This window comes from Spermophilus citellus, assembly GCF_964194105.1.
Source record: "Spermophilus citellus genome assembly, chromosome: 15".
In the NCBI taxonomy this organism is placed as follows: domain Eukaryota; kingdom Metazoa; phylum Chordata; class Mammalia; order Rodentia; family Sciuridae; genus Spermophilus; species Spermophilus citellus.
The window spans coordinates 68,702,762-68,722,829 of NC_138195.1; the positions used below are offsets into that span (position 1 = coordinate 68,702,762).

At 34.2% G+C, this 20,068-nt stretch overlaps 1 protein-coding gene across 2 annotated transcripts in view; it reads right to left on the bottom strand.

The window, feature by feature from the left end:
- Positions 1–20,068, bottom strand: part of HPSE2 (heparanase 2 (inactive)) — a 705,647-nt gene that overhangs the window by 595,111 nt on the left and 90,468 nt on the right. For both annotated transcript variants that reach the window (XM_081268316.1, XM_081268315.1), the window contains exon 3: positions 15,975–16,136. In XM_081268316.1, the coding sequence (XP_081124442.1) occupies positions 15,975–16,136 (162 nt within the window). The remainder of the gene's footprint in view (positions 1–15,974; positions 16,137–20,068) is intronic.

Here is a 20,068-nt window from a genome sequence, read left to right on the forward strand (position 1 = left end):
AAGAGGGAGAAAGGGAGTTTCACGGAAGATGGAAGGAGAACCTCATTGTTATACAGGATACATATATGATGTTCTGATGAGAAAAAAAAAAGTGTGTCACATTAGATTGGATAGAGAGAAAGGATGGGAGAGGAGGGGAGGAGTACAAGGGATAGGAAGGGCAGCAGAATAGAATAGACAATATGATTGATGTATGTACATTCCATGTATGTATTATATGTCAAAATACATTCTGCTGTCATGTATGACTAAAAAAAATAAAAATAAATCGTATGGTAAAAAAAAAGCTATAAAAATCAAATTAAATACTTGAAAATTTTGAAAAAAAAATGTAATGCTTGTAAACTACTTTTTTATTTGAAGGTATAAGAGACTATCAAAAACTTTTCTTAATTTTCAAAACGGCTACCAACTAGAATATTTCATTGTAACAGTGGGAAATTTTAAGCACTACTTCCTTCAAATTCCTCTAGGCCAACTCACTCCTGGCCCTTCAAGACAGCCAAAATTACAGTGAACCTGAACCATTTGCACACTTATCTCCATATTGGACTACACCTTCATTAGGACAGGGACTAGATCAAGTCTTATTAATATGTCCCTAGTGAGTGGCACAGTGCTAGCACAAGTCAGGTACTCAAACATGGGTTGAATAAACATCACAAAAGGCAGATATTATTATTCCAAGTTTATAAATGAGGAAGCTGAGGCTTGCTGCAGAATACACATGAAGCAAACAAAAACGTTGAGATCCAGGTCTCTCAACTCCAACAATTTCTCTCTACTACAGTAATACTGTAATCTCTGTGACAATAAAATATTTTATAACATAAGCCACAGGAGTATAAAATGGTTATTCCAAATGAAGAAAAATTATTTTTCCCTGCTGCATAGTACAATTTATCACTTTGACTCCAATCAATTTCCACTCTCACCTCAGATTATATGTGAAGCTTTATCTGCAGATCTGTAAATTTTCTTCAGACTAAAAAAATGAACAGGAAAAATAGAACAGCTAAATACATTACACTCAAAAGGAACAGGAAAAATACTAAAAAAGACAACTGTAGAATGACTGCATTTCTCCTCTTGAGAACCTTAGCAGAGACTAAAATTTCTCAGGAGAAGTGTAGAACATTATGTTCATGTGTCCAGAGTCACATAGTCTCTATAATGAAATTTCCTATAAAGCCTAGATCCTTACACTGAGAGACACACACACCATTCAGAATACACAGAAAATAGCTCTGACAACCACAAAACTTAAGGACTTAACATCTTTTGGAATTCAATCAACTCTTTTTCACTTTGTTTTATGATAGTATCTGAGACATGATAGATGATTTCCTAAAGTATGAGCAAACATTATATTAATAATAATAATGACAGTAACAACTACCACTTATTGAGTGTATGGCTTTATAGTAATCACTAGGTAACATTATTTAATCTCATCCTAAAAACCTTATATTATTTTCCCTATTTTAAAAATTGAAGTGAGATTAAGTAGTTTGCCCAAGGTTCACCCAACTAGTACATGGTAAGTACAGGATCCAAACCCAGATTTGCTCATAGTCAGTCTCCTATGTTGCTTTGAGAAACAAAGGACCTCACAGGTTGTTTAGAGGACCTCTTAATATGTTTGCTTGCTTATACTTATCAGTAAAATATTTTTGAGCAGATATCATTCATATATAACAGGCATATAAACACACATACTATTCAGGCACCAATTATGTTACTATATAATTACATTATAAACAAGTCAAAATACAATCAACAAGTACATGAAAAAATGCTCACCATCTCTAGCAGTCAGAGAAATGCAAATCAAAACCACCCTAAGATACCATCTCACTCCAGTAAGATTGGCAGCCATTATGAAGTCAAACAGCAACAAGTGCTGGCAAGGATGTGGGGAAAAGGGTACACTTGTACATTGCTGGTGGGACTGCAAATTGGTGCGGCCAATTTGGAAAGCAGTATGGAGATTCCTTGGAAAGCTGGGAATGGAACCACCATTTGACCCAGCTATTCCCCTTCTCAGACTATTCCCTAAAGAACCTTAAAAGAGCCTACTATAGGGATACTGCTACATCGATGTTCATAGCGGTACAATTCAAAATAGCTAGACTGTGGAACCAACCTAGATGCCTTCAATAGATGAATGGATTAAAAATGTGGTATTTATACACAATGGAGTATTACTCTGCGCTAAAAAATGACAAAATCAAGGTTTTGCAGGGAAATGGATGGCATTAGAGCAGATTATGCTAAGTGAAGCTAGCTAATCCCTAAAAAACAAATGCCAAATGTTTTCTTTGATATAAGGAGAGCAACTAAGAACAGAGCAGGGAGGAAGAGCATGAGAAGAAGATTAACATTAAACAGGGATGAGAGGTGGGAGGGAAAGGGAGAGAGAAGGGAAATTGCATGGAAATGGAAGGAGACCCTCACTGTTATACAAAATTACATATAAGAGGAAGTGAGGGGAAAGGGAAAAAAACAAGGGGGAGAAATGAATTACAGTAGATGGGGTAGAGAGAGAAGATGGGAGGGGAGGGGAGGGGAGGGGGATAGTAGAGGATAGGAAAGGCAACAGAACACAACAGACACTAGTATGGCAATAAGTAAAAAAGTGGATGTGTAACCGATGTGATGCTGCAATCTGTATACGGGGTAAAAATGGGAGTTCATAACCCACTTGAATCAAATGTATGAAATATTACATGTCAAGAACTATGTAATGTTTTGAACAACTAATAATAAAAATTTAAAAAAGAAATTTTAAATTAATCAGCTAAAATTATGCAATATTTTAAATTTTTCATGTTTTATTTTAATAAGTTCAAAAGCTTCTTTTGTTCCTATATTTTAATAGTAGTAATAATTATGTTCTGGGCATTATAAAAGCATTCAGGAAGACTCATTAAAAGCAGCATATGTAAATCCAAATCTCAAATGGTCTTTTTGATAATATAGACATTTTTTGATCATCTCCTTGTCAGATTATTTTTATTCCATTATGTGACTTACATAGAGTTCATATAAAAAAGCAAACCATCAAATTTGCAATTTTCTTATTCCTTGTGCTGACATTATTGGTACTACATTTAATCCAATTTCTTTTCAAAAATCCCTTTAAATCCATTTAGCTGGGAAATGTGGACTGCTGTATGCTGAACTACACTGGAAAGTAGAGACTTAGGAAATTCCCACTCTATTCTCAGACTAAAACAGAAATATACAAAACTAGTAATATTCTGAAAATTTGCATAATTATTAACAAAATTCCCATACCCAGTGAACTTCCTTGCATATTTTGTGGAGTGCCTCTTTATCCTCTCCCACCCACATCCTGACCTTAGAAAGCAATGACCTAAATTCTCTGAAATTCACCTCTGGATTCAGCCAGACCTGTCTGCATTTAATTTGCTGACTTTGTTTAATGGTGTTTTGAAACAATGCCATCAAACTAAACGAAGAAACCTGCAAGAAACTGCTTCTCAGCCTGAGAACATGAAAGCTAAGGTTAAAGTGAACTCAAAGGACTCCTTCCCTCCTACATCATCTTTTACAAACTAAGGTAGAAAGGGAGAAGTAAAACATCTCCAACAAACCAATGCTCTTATAAACAAAGAAGCTCATTCTGGAATTCATAAAGACAAACTTTTTTATATCAACTTAGGAGATAAATCAATCAATGCTCACAAGTATAATTTTAAGAAAAGCAGAACAAGAGCACTTTTTTAAAAATGTGTCCTTCAATGATTTTCTATATTAATTGCCCACACAATGCTTTTAATGTACAACTTGCAGTTATTGTTCTTATATATCTTTTGCTCCTAAGTTGTTTTTTTCTGAACATATTTATAAAATGTAGTTGTATGAAGGTTAAAATCTAATAAGAATTTGATCTTTTAAAAAATTATTCAGGGGCTGGTGTTATAGCTCAGCAGTAGAGCACTTGCTTCGCACTTGTGAGGTACTGGGTTCCATCCTCAGCCCCACTCAAAAATAAATAAATAAATAAATAAATAGAAATATTTTTTAAAAATTATTGTTATGTGATGGTTTGTAAAAGGGCTTTCAAGCAACAAAGTATATATTTTTACCTAAAAACTATAAAGTGGATACAGAAAATAGAAACTTCTAACCATGTAATTTCTAATTTATGACTGTGCATTTGTGACTGGCCACTAACTTAGGAAGACACTTCATTTGCTAGTAACAGCAATATGCTCATTCTGAATTTGTAAAATACCACTTAATTTCTGTTCTCAGCTTCATTTTAGGTAAGCCAAAAAATTCCAATACTCATGTTCATCTAGTTGGTATTATGCCCTCTTGAAATTCAAAATGCTTAGCCAAAAGATTATAAACAGTGCTTCCACATGACACATTTTTCAGATCTTTGTTTTCCAGGGGACTGGATGATTCTTCGTGCTTTATTCCATGAATCCCTACAAACATCCTAAATTACTGAGAAATCCAAGGCTCAGAGTAGTGGGAGATTTATCTATCATGAAATTACAAGATAATAGCAGAACTCAAAATGTTTCTGACTGGCTCCACTTGAGCACACAGTGTCAACTGTGATTTTAAAAGCAGAGAGATTTTAGCACTAGAAAAGCAGCTAAGCTACCCAAGGGCAATACTTACATTTGGAAGCACGGTTAAGATTAACCATAATAAAATCTCACATGTATTGAATACTTACTGTGTGCCAAACAGTGTGCTAAATGCATTAACTACATAACCCCCATTTAATCCTCAAGAAATTTTCTAGGTAGGTACTAATATAATCGCCATTTCACTCCTGAGGAAATTAAAGCCAGAGAGGTTGAAAAAATTTTTTTCCATAGCTTTCCTTACAGAGCTAATAAGTGGCTGATTTAGATTCAAACTCAAAACAGTCTAACTCCAAAACTCACATGTTAAACTAGCATGCTATGTGGAATTAAAGCTAGCAACCACCTGCACATTTCTTCACCAAGTAACCACTATGATTCCTTCATTTATAAAGTGATGAAGCATATTTTTACCTTTTATGAAATATTTTCACTTTCATCATCTTTTTATTCAAATAAAATTGTACACTATTCATTCAGTTTTGACAACGTCTAAAATGATAATTCCCAAAAATAACCCCAAGATAAAAGTTAGGCAAATATTACTCTCTAACTATTAATGATGGAGATGTTGAAGCTCAAAATATACTAATGATTATGCAGCTGGAAAGTCTCAGTTAGGGTTTGCCTGACTGCCATATCTAAACCTGTCCCTTCTCCAGACTTGCCAAACTCATCACTGTCACAGTAACAGCCAGTAGTTTGACTGCTAAGAGATAATGTAGATAAAAGTTCCCTGTGAGAAATGGAGAACTAGAGTCAGACTCACTAATTGGAAAACATGGAGGAGGGGGAGGTACAGCTGGGTTGCTTCCATATTCAACATTGACAGGAAGTGGCAGGGATAATGGGAGAGCAGAACTGCAGGACAGGAGGATAAATATATATCCTTGCAACCTACAAGGCAAGAAGCCATGCGACTCAGGGACAGTGTGAGAGTGTGCAACTCTCAAAGATCACGACAGAGCAGGAGCCCAAAACACCACTGTGAAACCGAATTCTGGACCACATACACCAAGGACATGGCAGGACCATCCCCAAACTGCAGCAAGGCAAAGGTGAAGAAAGAAGAAAAGGGCGGTGGGTGGGGGGACATAAAGGCTATGAAAGGATACATAGAATACAGACAGCAAAAACAAAATTTAAAAGTCCAAGAGTACTTTTTTTTGGTAATAACATGACAAAAAATTATTATTCTTAATACATAAAAAGATCTCATAATTCTGGAAGACATGATAAATGCCTCAATAAAAAAGTGACCTAAAGAAATAGAAAATTCATAAAAGAAATAAAAATACCAAAGAATGTAAAAAGATAGTTAACCTCACTACTATTGAATGATATATAATCAAAAGCAATAATGTCAAATAAATTATTGTCTACCATATTGACATAAATGAAAGACTGGAAAATAATCAATATTATCAAGTGACAAAATAAATGATCTCTCTTGTGCATTGCTGGTTGAATATAAACTGGCATGAACTTTATGGAAGTCCACTCCCTGAATATATTACAATTTTAATTGAACACTCCTTTGACAAAGCTATCACACATTTAGGAATTGTGCAAAGACATATTTGCAATGATGTACATCATAACATTATTTATAGTCATAAAAAATTAAAGGCAGCTATGGTATATGTCAATAGAACAATTAAATTATTATGACACATACACATAATGTAGTTCAAATGTAGCCACTGAATAACAAGCCAGAATCAGAAAATTAAGGGTCAAATGTTTTATCTCATATGCAGAATCTAGAGAAAAATAAGGGAAAAGAAAGTGGGAACTGGATATCAAAAAGATACAGAGAAGATCAGTGGAGTAGAAGGAGATCAAGATCTGGGGTTGTGGCTCAGTGGAGGAGCATTTGCCTAGCATGTGTGAGGTACTGAGTTTTATTCTCAGCACCACACATAAATAAATAAAATAAAGGTCCATTGACAACTAAAAATTATTTTAAAGATAAATAAATAAAGCCAGAAAAAAAGAGGGAGGGAGGAGGACATGAGGAATGAATTTAACAAAATCACACTATGTGAATGTACAAATATACCACAGTGAATTTTACATTTATGTATATGTATAAAGCACCAATCAAAATCAAATAAATTAGTGAAAGAAAGATCAGGAAAGGAATGATAACAGGAGGAGGATTGAGTGAGAGGGAAAGTAGGGAACACTGGGGACTAAAATGTAGTAAATGCATGTATAATTTTGTGACAATAAACCCAACCATTATGTTTAACTATAATGCTCTAATAAAAAAATAACAATAATATGTACCTATAATTATTGACAGAAAGATATCCACAAAATTTTACTGAGAAAATGGTTACAAAATAACAGGCATATTTAATTACTTTGGTATGTATAAAAAAGTACATGTACGCATGAGTCTCTATGTTGATGACTTATGTATGCATTTATATGTAAGTATGAATAAACACAGTCTGGAATATATTAATAAAATATTTTATACCTATTATAATCAGAAATAACAGAAACCATTTCTATTTTTTAAATAAATATATAAATTTATTTTGACTTTAACATATTGGTTTTAATGGGAAAACATTCAGAAGTCTATATAAAACAATATAATGATTCAATTTTCATTAAAATCATGTGAAAAGCAACCATAAGTGCTATTTTTCAATAGAGGCTTTAGAGGTTTTAAGATATTAAAAGGAAAATAATTGGTTAAAATTTATAAAAGAAATAGAACTACTTTTGTGTACCTATAGAACACAAGAAACTTGGGCTGGAGATGTAGCTCAGTTGGTAGAGTGCTTGCCTAGCATGCACAAGGCCCTGGGTTCAATCCCCAGAACCAACAACAATAACAACAACAACAAAAAAAAAACCACACAAGGGCTGGGGATGTGGCTCAAGCGGCAGCGCGCTCGCCTGGCATGCGTGCGGCCCAGGTTCGATCCTCAGCACCACATACCAACAAAGATGTTGTGTCCGCCAAAAACTAAAAAATAAATATTAAAAAAATTCTCCCTCTCTCTCCCACTCTCTCCCTCTCTCTCACTCTTTATTTAAAAAAAAAAACACAAGGGCTGGGGATGTGGCTCAAGTGGTAGCGCGCTCGCCTGGCATGCGTGCGGCACGGGTTCGATCCTCAGCACCACATACCAACAAAGATGTTGTGTCCCCCGAGAACTACAAAATAAATATTAAAAAAAAAGAAAACCTTTAATTAAAAAAAAAAAACACAAAAGACTCAATACCTAAACTAATAATAAAATATGGTGAATTAAATATATAAGATAAATATATAATATGGAAAAAATCTAAAAAGAAAGAAATTCACTCTTACTATCAATAAAACCATAATACATTAAAGAATAAATTTAATAAGAAAGGCATACAAATAAAATTATAGATTATTATCACATGGTCTAAAACAAGAACTGAACAAACAGAAAGAATAACATGTAGTTAAATGGAATATAGCACTCTAAAATATTAATCTTTCCAAATTAGGATAAAGCTGGGGTTGTAGCTCAGTGGTAAAGCACTCACCTAGCATGTGCGAGGCACTGGGTTTAATTCTTAGCACCTCATATAAGTAAATAAATAAAAAACAAAGGTCCAAATTAGGATATAAACTGATGGAAATTCTAATCAAAATCCAGTGATGAATTTTTTTGAGCTAGAGAAAATCATAAATTCATTTTTAAAAATAATTATATAAGAATAGCCAAGAAACCTTGAAAAAGAAAACGTTTATAAGCCTTATCAAAGTAGTATAGCATTGACACAGAAATAATGAATACAAAATAACTGAAAAGAAAGTTCATAATTATGTATAAATATATATGAAAGTAAAATATGTAACATATATAGTGTTTCAATTCAGTTTCAAAAATATCAGCAAAACAGTATAAACAAAGTGGTTATAGCCATTTGGAAGAAAATTATGTTATCTACATTGCATTGTATACAAATTCCAGTAATAGAAAAAAATTGAAAGTTCTAAGTTGAACACAAAAATAAGTATTACCTAGGGGAAGAAAATGGTTTGCAATACATTAACATTTTTAATTCACTAAAATCAATTATAAATCGATGAGAAAAATATCAACACCCAATTAAAAAATGCAAAGAAAATGAATAGGTAACAACTCACCAAAGAGGAAATGTAAATCACGTGAAAATAAATTCACCAGGCTATAGTCATAAAACCACAACACTGAGATGGCTTTAACTTGTAGGACTGGAACAAATTAAAAAGAGCACTAACTTCCAGTGCTAATGAGAATGCTGGGAAACCACTGCTCTCACACATGAATAATGGGAACAGGAATTGCCACAATCTTTTCTGAAAACTGGCAAGAGGAATTAAAATTTTAATTATGAACCATTAAAGAAAAATTCATAATTTTATATTTGAGCACTGTTAAAAGCTTTGCTGATTCAAAGAAACTGTTAAAAAATAAAAATACAAATCATAGACCAGGTAAAACATTTATACATCACATATTTGTTAAAGGACTTCTATCCTAGAAATAACAAAACTCATTATTAATTTTTAAAAAATGCATAAAAGACATGAACAAGCAATTCAACAAAGAAGACACACGGATCATAATGACATGAAGATATGCCCAATCTCATTAATCATAAGGGAGAAATGCTAATTAATTAAAATCACAAGGACATACCATTATCTACACTAAAGAACTATTAAATTCAAAAGACAGTCAATACCAACTATGAGCAGGATATGGAGGAACTAGAACTAACACATACTGTTGACACTTTTAAAGTTAAAAAGTTTTGTGAAGTGTGAGAGAGAGAAGCTTAATTTTATTTTGCTACATATGGATTTCCAAAACTCAAATCTAAGTGGATCAAGGACCTAGGCATTAGACGAGAGACCCTGCCTACTAGACGAAAAAGTAGGTCCAACTCTCCATGGTGTTGGCTTAGAAAAACTGAATTCCTCAACAAGACTCCTAAAGCACAAGAAGAAAGTCAATAATCAACAAATGGGATGGAAACAAACTAAAATGCTTCTTTACAGCAAAGGAAACAAGCCAGAATGTGAAGAGAGAGCCTACAGAATGGGAGAAAATCTTTGCTACCTATACCTCAGATAGAACATTAATCTCCAGGATATATAAAGGACTCAAAACACTTAACACCAAAAAAGAACAAATAGCCCAATCGATTAATGGGCAAAGGAACTGAACACACTTCACAGTAATAAATAATTATTACATTATATTGTTTCCAGAATAATGTCAAGAAAAATCTGCACCTTTTCAGTATAGACAAAATTTTTTTAAATATTTTCGGTTGACAGTTGGTTAAATCTGTGGATATGGAACCTATTGCTACACAGGACTGAACATCATTTGTTATGTCTAAGTTTGAGCATTTCAAAAGTTTTCATCAATGAGCATGTATTACTTTAATGACTGGGGAGAAAAGTTAATTTCTAAGACAAAGGCACTTCTCAGGTAAATTCAGTGACATATACTTTGGGGAAATTTTTTTTCTATAACAAAGAAAAAGGGAACAGGAAGATCATTTGTTTTGTAAAATCAGTATCATGCTTATAATTCTACAGGTTTAATTAAATACTTAGTACAGAAGAGTTTGGATGAGAGAATTCCTTTCAGTTTTCCATTCCTTTCAGCTCCTACTTATGAGAAAAGTAAGTAAAGAAAGAAATTATCAAGATAAAGAAGAATCTGGGTGTCAGAGCCAGTGACATGCTGATCACAACTGCTTGGCCTGGAGAAGATAAGCCAATATCCAAAAGTGGGTAGACTTGCTGGGGCCTGGGTCTGATGGAAGGGGACAACTGACCTGGAAATAGCATTAGGAAGTCTGAAGAGGAAGTACCCAAATGTTGACTTGTAAGTGGTAGCAGGAAATAGTGGTATACAGTAAGCACTTAGTAAATACTGTTGCAAATTAAATCCAGTTTTTTTGATTACTCATTCCCTAGCCAGGCAGAAAATGAGCAGCAACAAAAGCCTCTTCATTACACAAATAAGCTCCTTCTCCTGATCCCTAATAAAGAAGCCTTTATCCTCCCAAACCTGAGAATCACTGTTTTGGATAAAGATCCTGAAAATTCATTTATATTTAACCAGACTTTAAAATGAAATCTTTAATTTTTATTCAAGAATAGTGAAGTCAGAACCACAATCAGGAGTTCACTGAGACTGAATATATGTATATATTACTTCAAAAGTACAAATTCCCATCAAGTGTGCTTGAAGAGTTAGGATGGTTATTTTTAGTACTTATAAGAATGTGTTAATACAAAGATTTTTTTTGCTAAGTTACTTATAAAATATATCACATTATAGAGGGTGTGATGGTTAGTTTTATGTGTCAATTTGACTGGATTAAGAAGTAACTAGAGAACTCGTAAAGGTATGTTTTTGAGGATGTTTCCAGAGGAGACTAGTGTGTAAGTCTGACTAGACTAAGTGGGGAAGGTCTGCCCTCAATGTGGACAGGCACCATTTAATTAGCTGGGGGCCTCAAGAGAATGAAGAAAGCAGAGAAAGGCAATTTCTGTTCTTTTTCTCTCCTGGAGCTGGGATATTCCTCTTCTCCTGCCCTTGGACATCAGAGCTCTGATTCTCCAACCACTGAACTTCAGAACTTACATCAATAGCTCCCAGTGTATATGGTATATATACATGTATATACATGTATGATGTATATCATATACCTATCCTAGCCCTGTAGAAGATTTTCTTTGGTACTTTACTTCACATCCCTCTATAAAATGTTGATAAACATGCAAATAAATGCCCACAGTGCTACAGACTAATCACTTTTCAAGGTCATTTTTAAACATTATTTTATTTTATTTGATAAAGTTGGCAGTAAATGCCATCTGGGAAAAAACCTGATATTAAAAACTCTGCTATCCTCAGGTTTTGGTTTTGCTACACATCCAATCACACCCACCTGGCTTCACGTTTATAGGCAAATATACTTTCTTTCCTTGTGCTCTCGCGTGAATTTAAGATGTGATGTTACTATATGAAGGGATTTTAAAATGGCTTTCAATGACCCTAAAAGAAAACTTGGCAAATGGGAGACATGAAACTGCTCCAAGCATATGGGGTAGAGTGGAAAAAAATAGAGAATATTTAATGATATAATTTGGGCAGATAAGTTTACAGTAGATTCACTTTAAGTAGGGAAATTAGTAAAATATTGAGGCAGATGGATCTCCCAAGATCTCAAGAACAACAATAACTGAACTCATTTTAATAAGAGTCAATCAAAGAAGGGAAGTGATGTTTTTCAAACCATTAACAAAATTAATTCTGAAACATAATTAAAATGCATTGACAAATTATTTTACACTTCCACCAATTGCCCGTAATGGCATAAACAATTGGTAAATGCAGTGAAAATAAAGAAAAGAGCTCTTTAGTTTGGGATAATCACAAAAGATGCTACCAAGAAGGAATTTAAGTCAAAAATATATTTTTGTCCTTGGTTGGCTACTGCAGCTTTAGGCATAGCTAGAAATAGTTAGTTCCCTGAACATTTGTTTTGTGCAAACTGAAAGAACAGTTTTTACACCACTGAGAGCTCCTTTGCTTCACTGAAGTTAACAGAATGGGCCACAACAGGGAAGTGCAATCTCTTATTCAATTCATATGCTACAGTTACACAGAAAGCCAACTTTAGGAATATCACTTTAGTTGAGGGTTTAATGACTGAAGAAAGGTATAAAACCAAAAATGGCAACCAATAACATGACAAAATAAAATGTGTCTTGAATAATGCCACTCATTTATGATGACTGGCTTCAAGCTGCCTGGCTACAGAGGCTAACTAGATAACTTCACAGAGAAAAAAATATTTTTTAAAAAACTCATTTCATGGTAATTCACTAAGATGATCTACATATTATCCAGAATACTAAAGAATATGATATTCCTTGCCCTCCAGGAATATAATTTCTAAATTTCTAGAATTTCTAAGCAAAAATCCTAGAAAATTTAATTCCCCTTAAGGCTGCCTTAACTTTTATCTTTTCCCTTTGATTATGGTACAGGGATCACTCAGAAAAATTCAATATATACCTTCAAAAAGGGAAAAAGAGGGAGGAGGAGGGGAGACAAATAACTGAATCTGAATCTGTAAAAGTTATAAAAAAAAAAATCAACACTATCCCTTAAAAAGTAGTCTTCAAGTGAATTCACTCATTATGAATGTAACATTTTCAGAAAATTTATAGAGCATTCCTATATTAAGAATCATGATAACATGAAGAAGTGTGTGATATCTGATCCCTTCTCTTTCTTAAAGGCTCTCGCCAGTTCTCCCTTTCATTAGTCTCTCTTTTAATGACATGCACAGGGACTACACTCTCATACTCAGGGATCTACAGGACAAGCATACATATCCATGCCATCAAGTCAGTGTGAAAAGTGCAGCACATGGCTCATAGCCATTTAAAATAATTCCAGTAGTTCCATCACCTTCCAGTAACCTTAGAGTTTATTTCAAAAACTCCCTAAGTTAGGCAAATCTAATATTATTTTCAAAACCAGGTAAATCATTCACATGAGAACATTAAAACAAATCTAAAACCATGTAGAAACACATAAAAACAATCTACTTTTCTAAAAAATATGATGTAAAAAGAAATATTTCAATAAGATAAAGTTTGGGATTTTTTTATTACTTTCTATTAACTAGGTTATCACCAAGGTCTATAGAATTGTCTCCTTTTTGTAAGTGGTTAGAAGACTTTTAAAGCTGGAATATCACTTGCCCTTATCTGTTTAAAATGAATTATTAGTTAAAATGTAGAATTGAACACATGCTTCTGACCTCAGCAGCTGAGAGACATGTCAGCTGAGGGTGGGACACGTAACAGTAAGGACTTGCTTATGAGGTGGAGGACATGCTTTTAAATCACATGGAATCTTGGTTGGCCCATCTTAAAAATAAAGAATATGCCTCAGGCTGACCAGGAAACAATCACACACTTCTCATATATATGAAATTCCGTAAATACCTAGGTTAGGGGGGAAGAAGGGTTTGAAAAACTCACGTTTTCTTAGATTTCAGTGGCCCAGTTTCCTCATCATATTCCCATATAAATACTTTCATTGCAAATATTTCACACATTATGCCAGACTTACACAAAATAAGTAGATCATCACCAAGTAGAAATCCTAGAGTAGGTGTTCTAAATGTGTTGGTAAAGAAAGTCACTTCGTTTGAGGTCCCTGCCCCTTCAACCTCACCCTCCTTACCAATATACATTCATCACCGAAAAGGGAAATATTTACAAAACTTAGTTTAGTTATGTTTAAATATTATGTTTAGCTGTCTGGAGACCATGTTCTAAAGATTTATACAAGAAATCAAGGATTAAACTTCATAACAATTAGAAAACCACACTGTGTAAAATCAAAGACTTAGTTAAAGGACATTAAAATAGTTTTACCATTGGTGCTACACTGAAATGACTCCATGTCTTCCCAACACCTGGAACCAAAACCTTTTGAACTTTCATGTAAACAAACCAGGGCATACCAAATGCTCTGTCTGCTGCAAGGTACCACTCTGCACAGGCATTTGGGTGAAAAATGTGGAAAACGCCTGAGGACTCTTTGAAGCAGCTTGGGAGAAGTAAGAGCAGGAAAGAGGCTCTTCTCTAGGGTAAGTTTGTTTAGTAGAAAGTAAGCAAGTTGTCAGGGTAAAAGTTGACAATGTTGATTCCAACAGTTTGAATTGTGAATAAACATCCAAAGGGATTATGTTACTGAGAATTAGAAAAGATTCCATTGAACTCAATAGAACACTTGTGTTTTCAAAGATAATATGCCTTCAAGCCATACTGTGGATCCACAGTTTAGGGTTAGAATTACCCTAAACTCTTTATATGCCACATTAAAGAACACAGGGTATGACCTCTCTAATACATGTCAAAAAAATATTAAAATGAGAGTGGAAAAAAATGTGTCATTTCCAATCCCTGAATTGGAGAATAGTAAATATATATACATGTATACATTTGAGGTAGAGTAAAGAAACTTGGAGAAAAATCTGTTCTTCCCAAACATCTAAACTTAAACTCAGTTTCACTAACCAATTTAGGGAAATATATGCATTGGCCATAAATCACTTTTAAGTTTGCCCTCCTTAATGATCTATCAAATGAGCAAAAAACAGGGCCTATACTTATGAAATCCATAATCCTCTTCTCTGCTCACCAAAGACACATTTAAATCTGGCTTTCATCTCATACTGTTGGGTTTTCCACCAGGTACAAGATGAAAAGTTGGAAGAGTCTTGTGCTTTTTCAAAAGCAAAACAATTTGGTTGCCACTCAGCAATTCCTGGTGAAATGCCAGGAAGCCTGTAAAAAAAAGTTAAAATTTTCCTAACTTAGAGTTCACAAATCATGTAAGTGTGAATGTTCATAGCCTATCAGATATTCTACTTTTGTTTTGTTTTTAAACTATTCATAAACAAGGCAAAACACATGCCTTTGACGTGTTAAAGTTCATTCAGATCAATATGTAGATCTGCCTTGCATGTTCTCAAAAAAAAAAAAAAAAGATGGAGGTAACTTGGACTGCTCTTCTTAGTTTATCTCAAATTCTAAATGATTCTCACATTCAAGTCTTGTTACTATAGTCTTCTCCAAAGCCTAATAAAGACATGCAACTAAGCATGTTCTGTACTAGCAAAATTTCAGACAACCCTGCCAAAAGTTGATTCTCCTTGCAGCTCTGATACATAGGCACTTCTGTCCTAGAACTAAGAAGTAAGGGAATATGACTCAGTCTCATAGCCTCTTTACTCGTAAAAAAAAAAAAAAAAAAAAAAAAAAAAAATTCAAATTCCCCAAATATTTTCAAACACCATCAGGAATAGAACATTCCCAGCTCTGCCTAAAGATTATTATCTCTTTAACATTTCATCTTTATATTCACTGGGTTCATAGAAAGGGCATGCACAGAAAGAGGAAAATAACTGCTTCTTAAAAGATACCAAATTTAGTAATTCTCTCAAATCTACTGGCACACATCTAGAAAGTCATATTTTTATAAGGCTTCAAGGTTGTCATTGGTTCTGTCTTTTGAGAAAACACATGCTGAATTGTCCATAACTTCAAGCCAAAATACATCTGAAAACTATAAGAACTATTTGTTTTAGAAAGACAAGAATCACCACAATTAAAAATGTGATATAGTGGGTGGAGACAGATGTAGGCTCATCTGAATCCCACAGTATCCCCCAAGCATCAACTTGCTAACTGACAAAGATCATCAATATATAATGCTCTAAGATTCTAGCTGATTCCAGTTGCCTTACCTGTTAATATGAGATTACTGTAAGTATTGGAGAATTGCTCCTTTAGAAGAACCAGATGCATCTGAGCTGCCTTCTCTCTTTGGAGCTCCAGCATAATATCAGGGTGCTGAGCAATTTTGCAGCCTTTCTGTTTATCCAAAGCAACATCACTTCGAACAATGTCTACAAAAAGAAAGAAAGAAGACTGGCAACAAAAGCAAATCTAAAATAAATAAATAAATATATATATATATATATATATATATATATATATATATATATATATATATATATATATATATATCTCAAAGGTTTATTTTACCCCAAATAACACAATTTGTAAGCTACAAGAGTTTTCATCAAACTAAAGAAATGCAGAAGTACTAACCTTGCAGGGTTTTCAACTCCATGACACATTCTCAAAGTTCCTCTGGTTATTTACAAATTCTTTGGAGATTTCTGTTTCTTAGCTCTCTCTGACCTCATTAAAGAGTCTACTCAGACATTCTCCTTCTTAGCTCACCTCCAAGACTTATTTATCTCCAGGGCCCTTTTCTTAATATCATTTCCCCTTTTTTTCATGGGGAATAATAATACAACTTTGAATACTAGTGACTATGAAGGTCATTTCCTCCAACAGAAGGCAAAAGGAATAGTGTATTTAGATTATACCTTTATTAAATTTTTTAATTAGATTGTCTCAACATATTAATCATCAAAATATTATGAAAGTGACAGACAGTGCTGATTGTCTGACCCAAACTGTAAACACAATCCCTTCTTCCTTGCCTTCTTCTAGTCTAGACACTGAAAAGTACAGTGTACAATTTCCTAGTTTTCCTTGAAATAAAGTGTGCCTATGCTACATGGTTCTGGCCAATGAGTTACAGAAAGACATCTTAAAGAGGAAACCCCCTTTGCCAAATTAAGATTCAGAGCCTCACTAAGAGAAAAGTCTTTTAGTTTTTTAGTTCTTCCTATTCTTTATACATGAAACATAGACATAAGGACCAGGGTTTTACTAGACATTTTGTGCCCCATGATTCAAGAAGCTAGAACCCAAAAAACTACATGCTAAGGATGTTTTTATGGTTTATATGTGAGGTGTCCCCCAAAAACTCATGTGTGAGACAATGCAAGAAGGTTTAGAGTTGAAATGTTTGGGTTATGAGAGCCTTAACCCTATCAGTGAATTAATCCCCTGATAGGAATAGTGGAATCGATAAGCAGGTAGGGTGGTTGGAGGAGGTAGTCCTGGAGGCATGCCTTAGAAGTATATATGTTATCTTTGTTGAGCAGACCTTCTTTCTGCTTCCTGATCATATCCTGAGCCACTTTCCTCTACCACACTCTTCTGCCATGATGCCTCAACTCAAGACCCATGGAATGGAGCCATCTGTCTTTGAACTGAAATCTCTAAAACCATAAGTTTCAAAATAAACTTTCTCTCCTTAAAATTGTTTTCATCAGGTTCATTGGCCCCAGAAACTCAAAAAAAAAAAAAAAAAAGCTGACTAAAACAGATGTTGAACAGGAAAATTAAAAGAGCCTACAGTTGAGGCTAGAGTTGTAGCTAAGTGGTAGAGCTATTGTCTAGCACTTGTGAGACCCTGGGTTCGACCCTCAGCACCACATAAAAATAAATAAATAAAATAAAAGCATTGTGTCCATATACAACTAAAAATATATACATTAAAAAGAGCATAAATTCTCTAATCTCTATATTAAATAGACTGTCCATCTTTTGATTTCTTTTTATATGAGACAAACACTATTCACATAAGTCACTAATAGTCAGTTACCTGCTTTGTAAATCCTAACCTGTTTTTGTAATCCTGAACAATAAATAATAATAATATACCTATTTTATATATGAGGAAACAGATCCATAAACCTTAAGTAACTTGCTCAAATCCACACAGCCTGGTCAATAACCAAATATGGGAATTTTAGAAGTCCACTGCTCTTTTAGAAGTAACTCCTTTCTGAGGACCAATAGAGTAGAGGAAGGGGAACAAGAGGGAGGGAAGAGGAGAGGGCATGGAGAAGTACTGGGGAATGAAATCTACCAAATTATGCTATATCCATGTGTGAACATACCATACATATATATGATTATAATACACAAATTAAAAGAACAAAAATAGGAGATTGGTAGAGTAGAGCAAGCAGATGGGGGAGGATAGAGGAGAGGGAAAGGGAAGGCATTAAGGAATAAAATTGCTTAACTATGTTATGTATATTTTTAATATGAAATAATAAATCTCACTATTGTACATGATTATAATATACCAATAAAAATTGGAAAAAAAGAAATTACTCCTTTTTAATAGTTCATGAGCTTAATATTGGAATCATATTAAACAACAAAAGTGATGAACTAAAAAGAAAAGCTGAATTATATTATTATAAAAGTATAGCAGACTATCTGGAAAGAAATGTATATGATGTTTCTTAGAAAAGGTACAAAAATTACACTAAATCATAAAGGGTGAAGAAGAATATCAATTATCCTTGTATCTTCTGATAGAAATCTAAACTCTATTTCCCATCTAATAAATGTATTGCTCAGAGCACATAGGAAGCAACAACTGTAACTGATCTCACCATCATTCCAACCAGAATCTTGAATAAAGTGCCAATATTATCATACCATTAATATTAAGAAAAGAAAATTACTAAAATGGTCAAAGATATATTCTATATCTAAGAAAAGTACCTTTCAAAAACATTTGGGAAGATGACAGATACACTGTATAAATTCTTTATTCAACCTTACCTGTTTGAAATTTTGTATCAATGACTACATAAACACAAAGCAAGGATATTTATCAAAGATGTACTTGGTCATATATCTGAAGGAAGAGTTAATATCATAGATGAAATACTCAAAATTCAAAATTATCTTGGTAATCTTGAACCTTGGGATGAAATCTTCAAAATGAAGGTGAAGATATGAATACAAACTGCTGCATTTATAGATTCAAGATGGTGGATTAGAGGAAGGCTGCATTTTCAGTTGTTCTGTGGCTTCAAATTCAAGCAACAGTAATACTGCTTCTCAGAAAAGTGGATGAAAGAGGAATTTCACTAAAATTCAATATTGGACAGAGTGTCTTAGAGACTCAGAAATTCAGGTGCACTGAGTGAACACTAAAGAAGAGTTTCTGGAGCTAAGTCATTGCAACAGCAGCTGAGACAGCAGCAATGGCACTCATTCACTACAGAGGGAAGAGAACACAGAGAGAGAAATACAATGAACAGATTTGGTACAGAAAAATCTGTAGATCAGAAAAATAGCCAAAATTTAGCTGATCCAGGGGCTGTATAGCAATCAGGTGTTTGAAAAGCCCTCTCTATTTCTCAAATGGCAAGCAAACAGATAAGAAAGTGTAGTGGCATCCCTTTCTCCGCAGAAAATCTTAATTAAGCTTCTCCAGAGACCCTCTAGACTATCAGCAAGAATTTCTTCAATAGAGTTTTCAGGTGGGAAGTGTATTGCTGAAGCAGGACTTGATAAGAAAGAATAACCCAAGGCTTCCACAGAGGCGTTTGCATTCTTGTTTCCAGGCTGGGTTCAATACCCTGAACAGTAGAAAAAAGCTGCTTTGGAGTAAACATCTGTAGATTGTGAGACTCTGAGGCCTTCACCCTGTACACTGGATATAAAGTTCTGAAACTTTCTGAACTCGGAGTTCAGGGAGACTGGTTGACTGTAGCAAAAGCCTTTTTCCCCTCTGGACCTGGCTGCAGGCAATAAACCTGCTTTCTGCTAATTCCTCAATGTTCAGCCTCATCTATCCCACAACAGAAGGAGCCATCTTGAGGAAGCCACACTGCAGACTGCTACTGCAGAAAACCTGGGAGGTCATAGCAAACATTGCCATAGTCTCCCAGCAAGCGCATACCATGTGGCCTAGGGTATACCCAGGAAAACATGAGTGAAACAGGCACAGAAAACCCAGTCGGATTCAAGTAAGAGAAAAGAATAACTTGTTTTCCCTCTAAAGTTTGGCAGTTCACATGATCACCCAAAAAGGGTAGGAAAAATAAGGAGGTAAGTGTGAATCTGAGGGACAAAGTCTGGGGAGGCTGCATGCATCAACAGCAGAGCT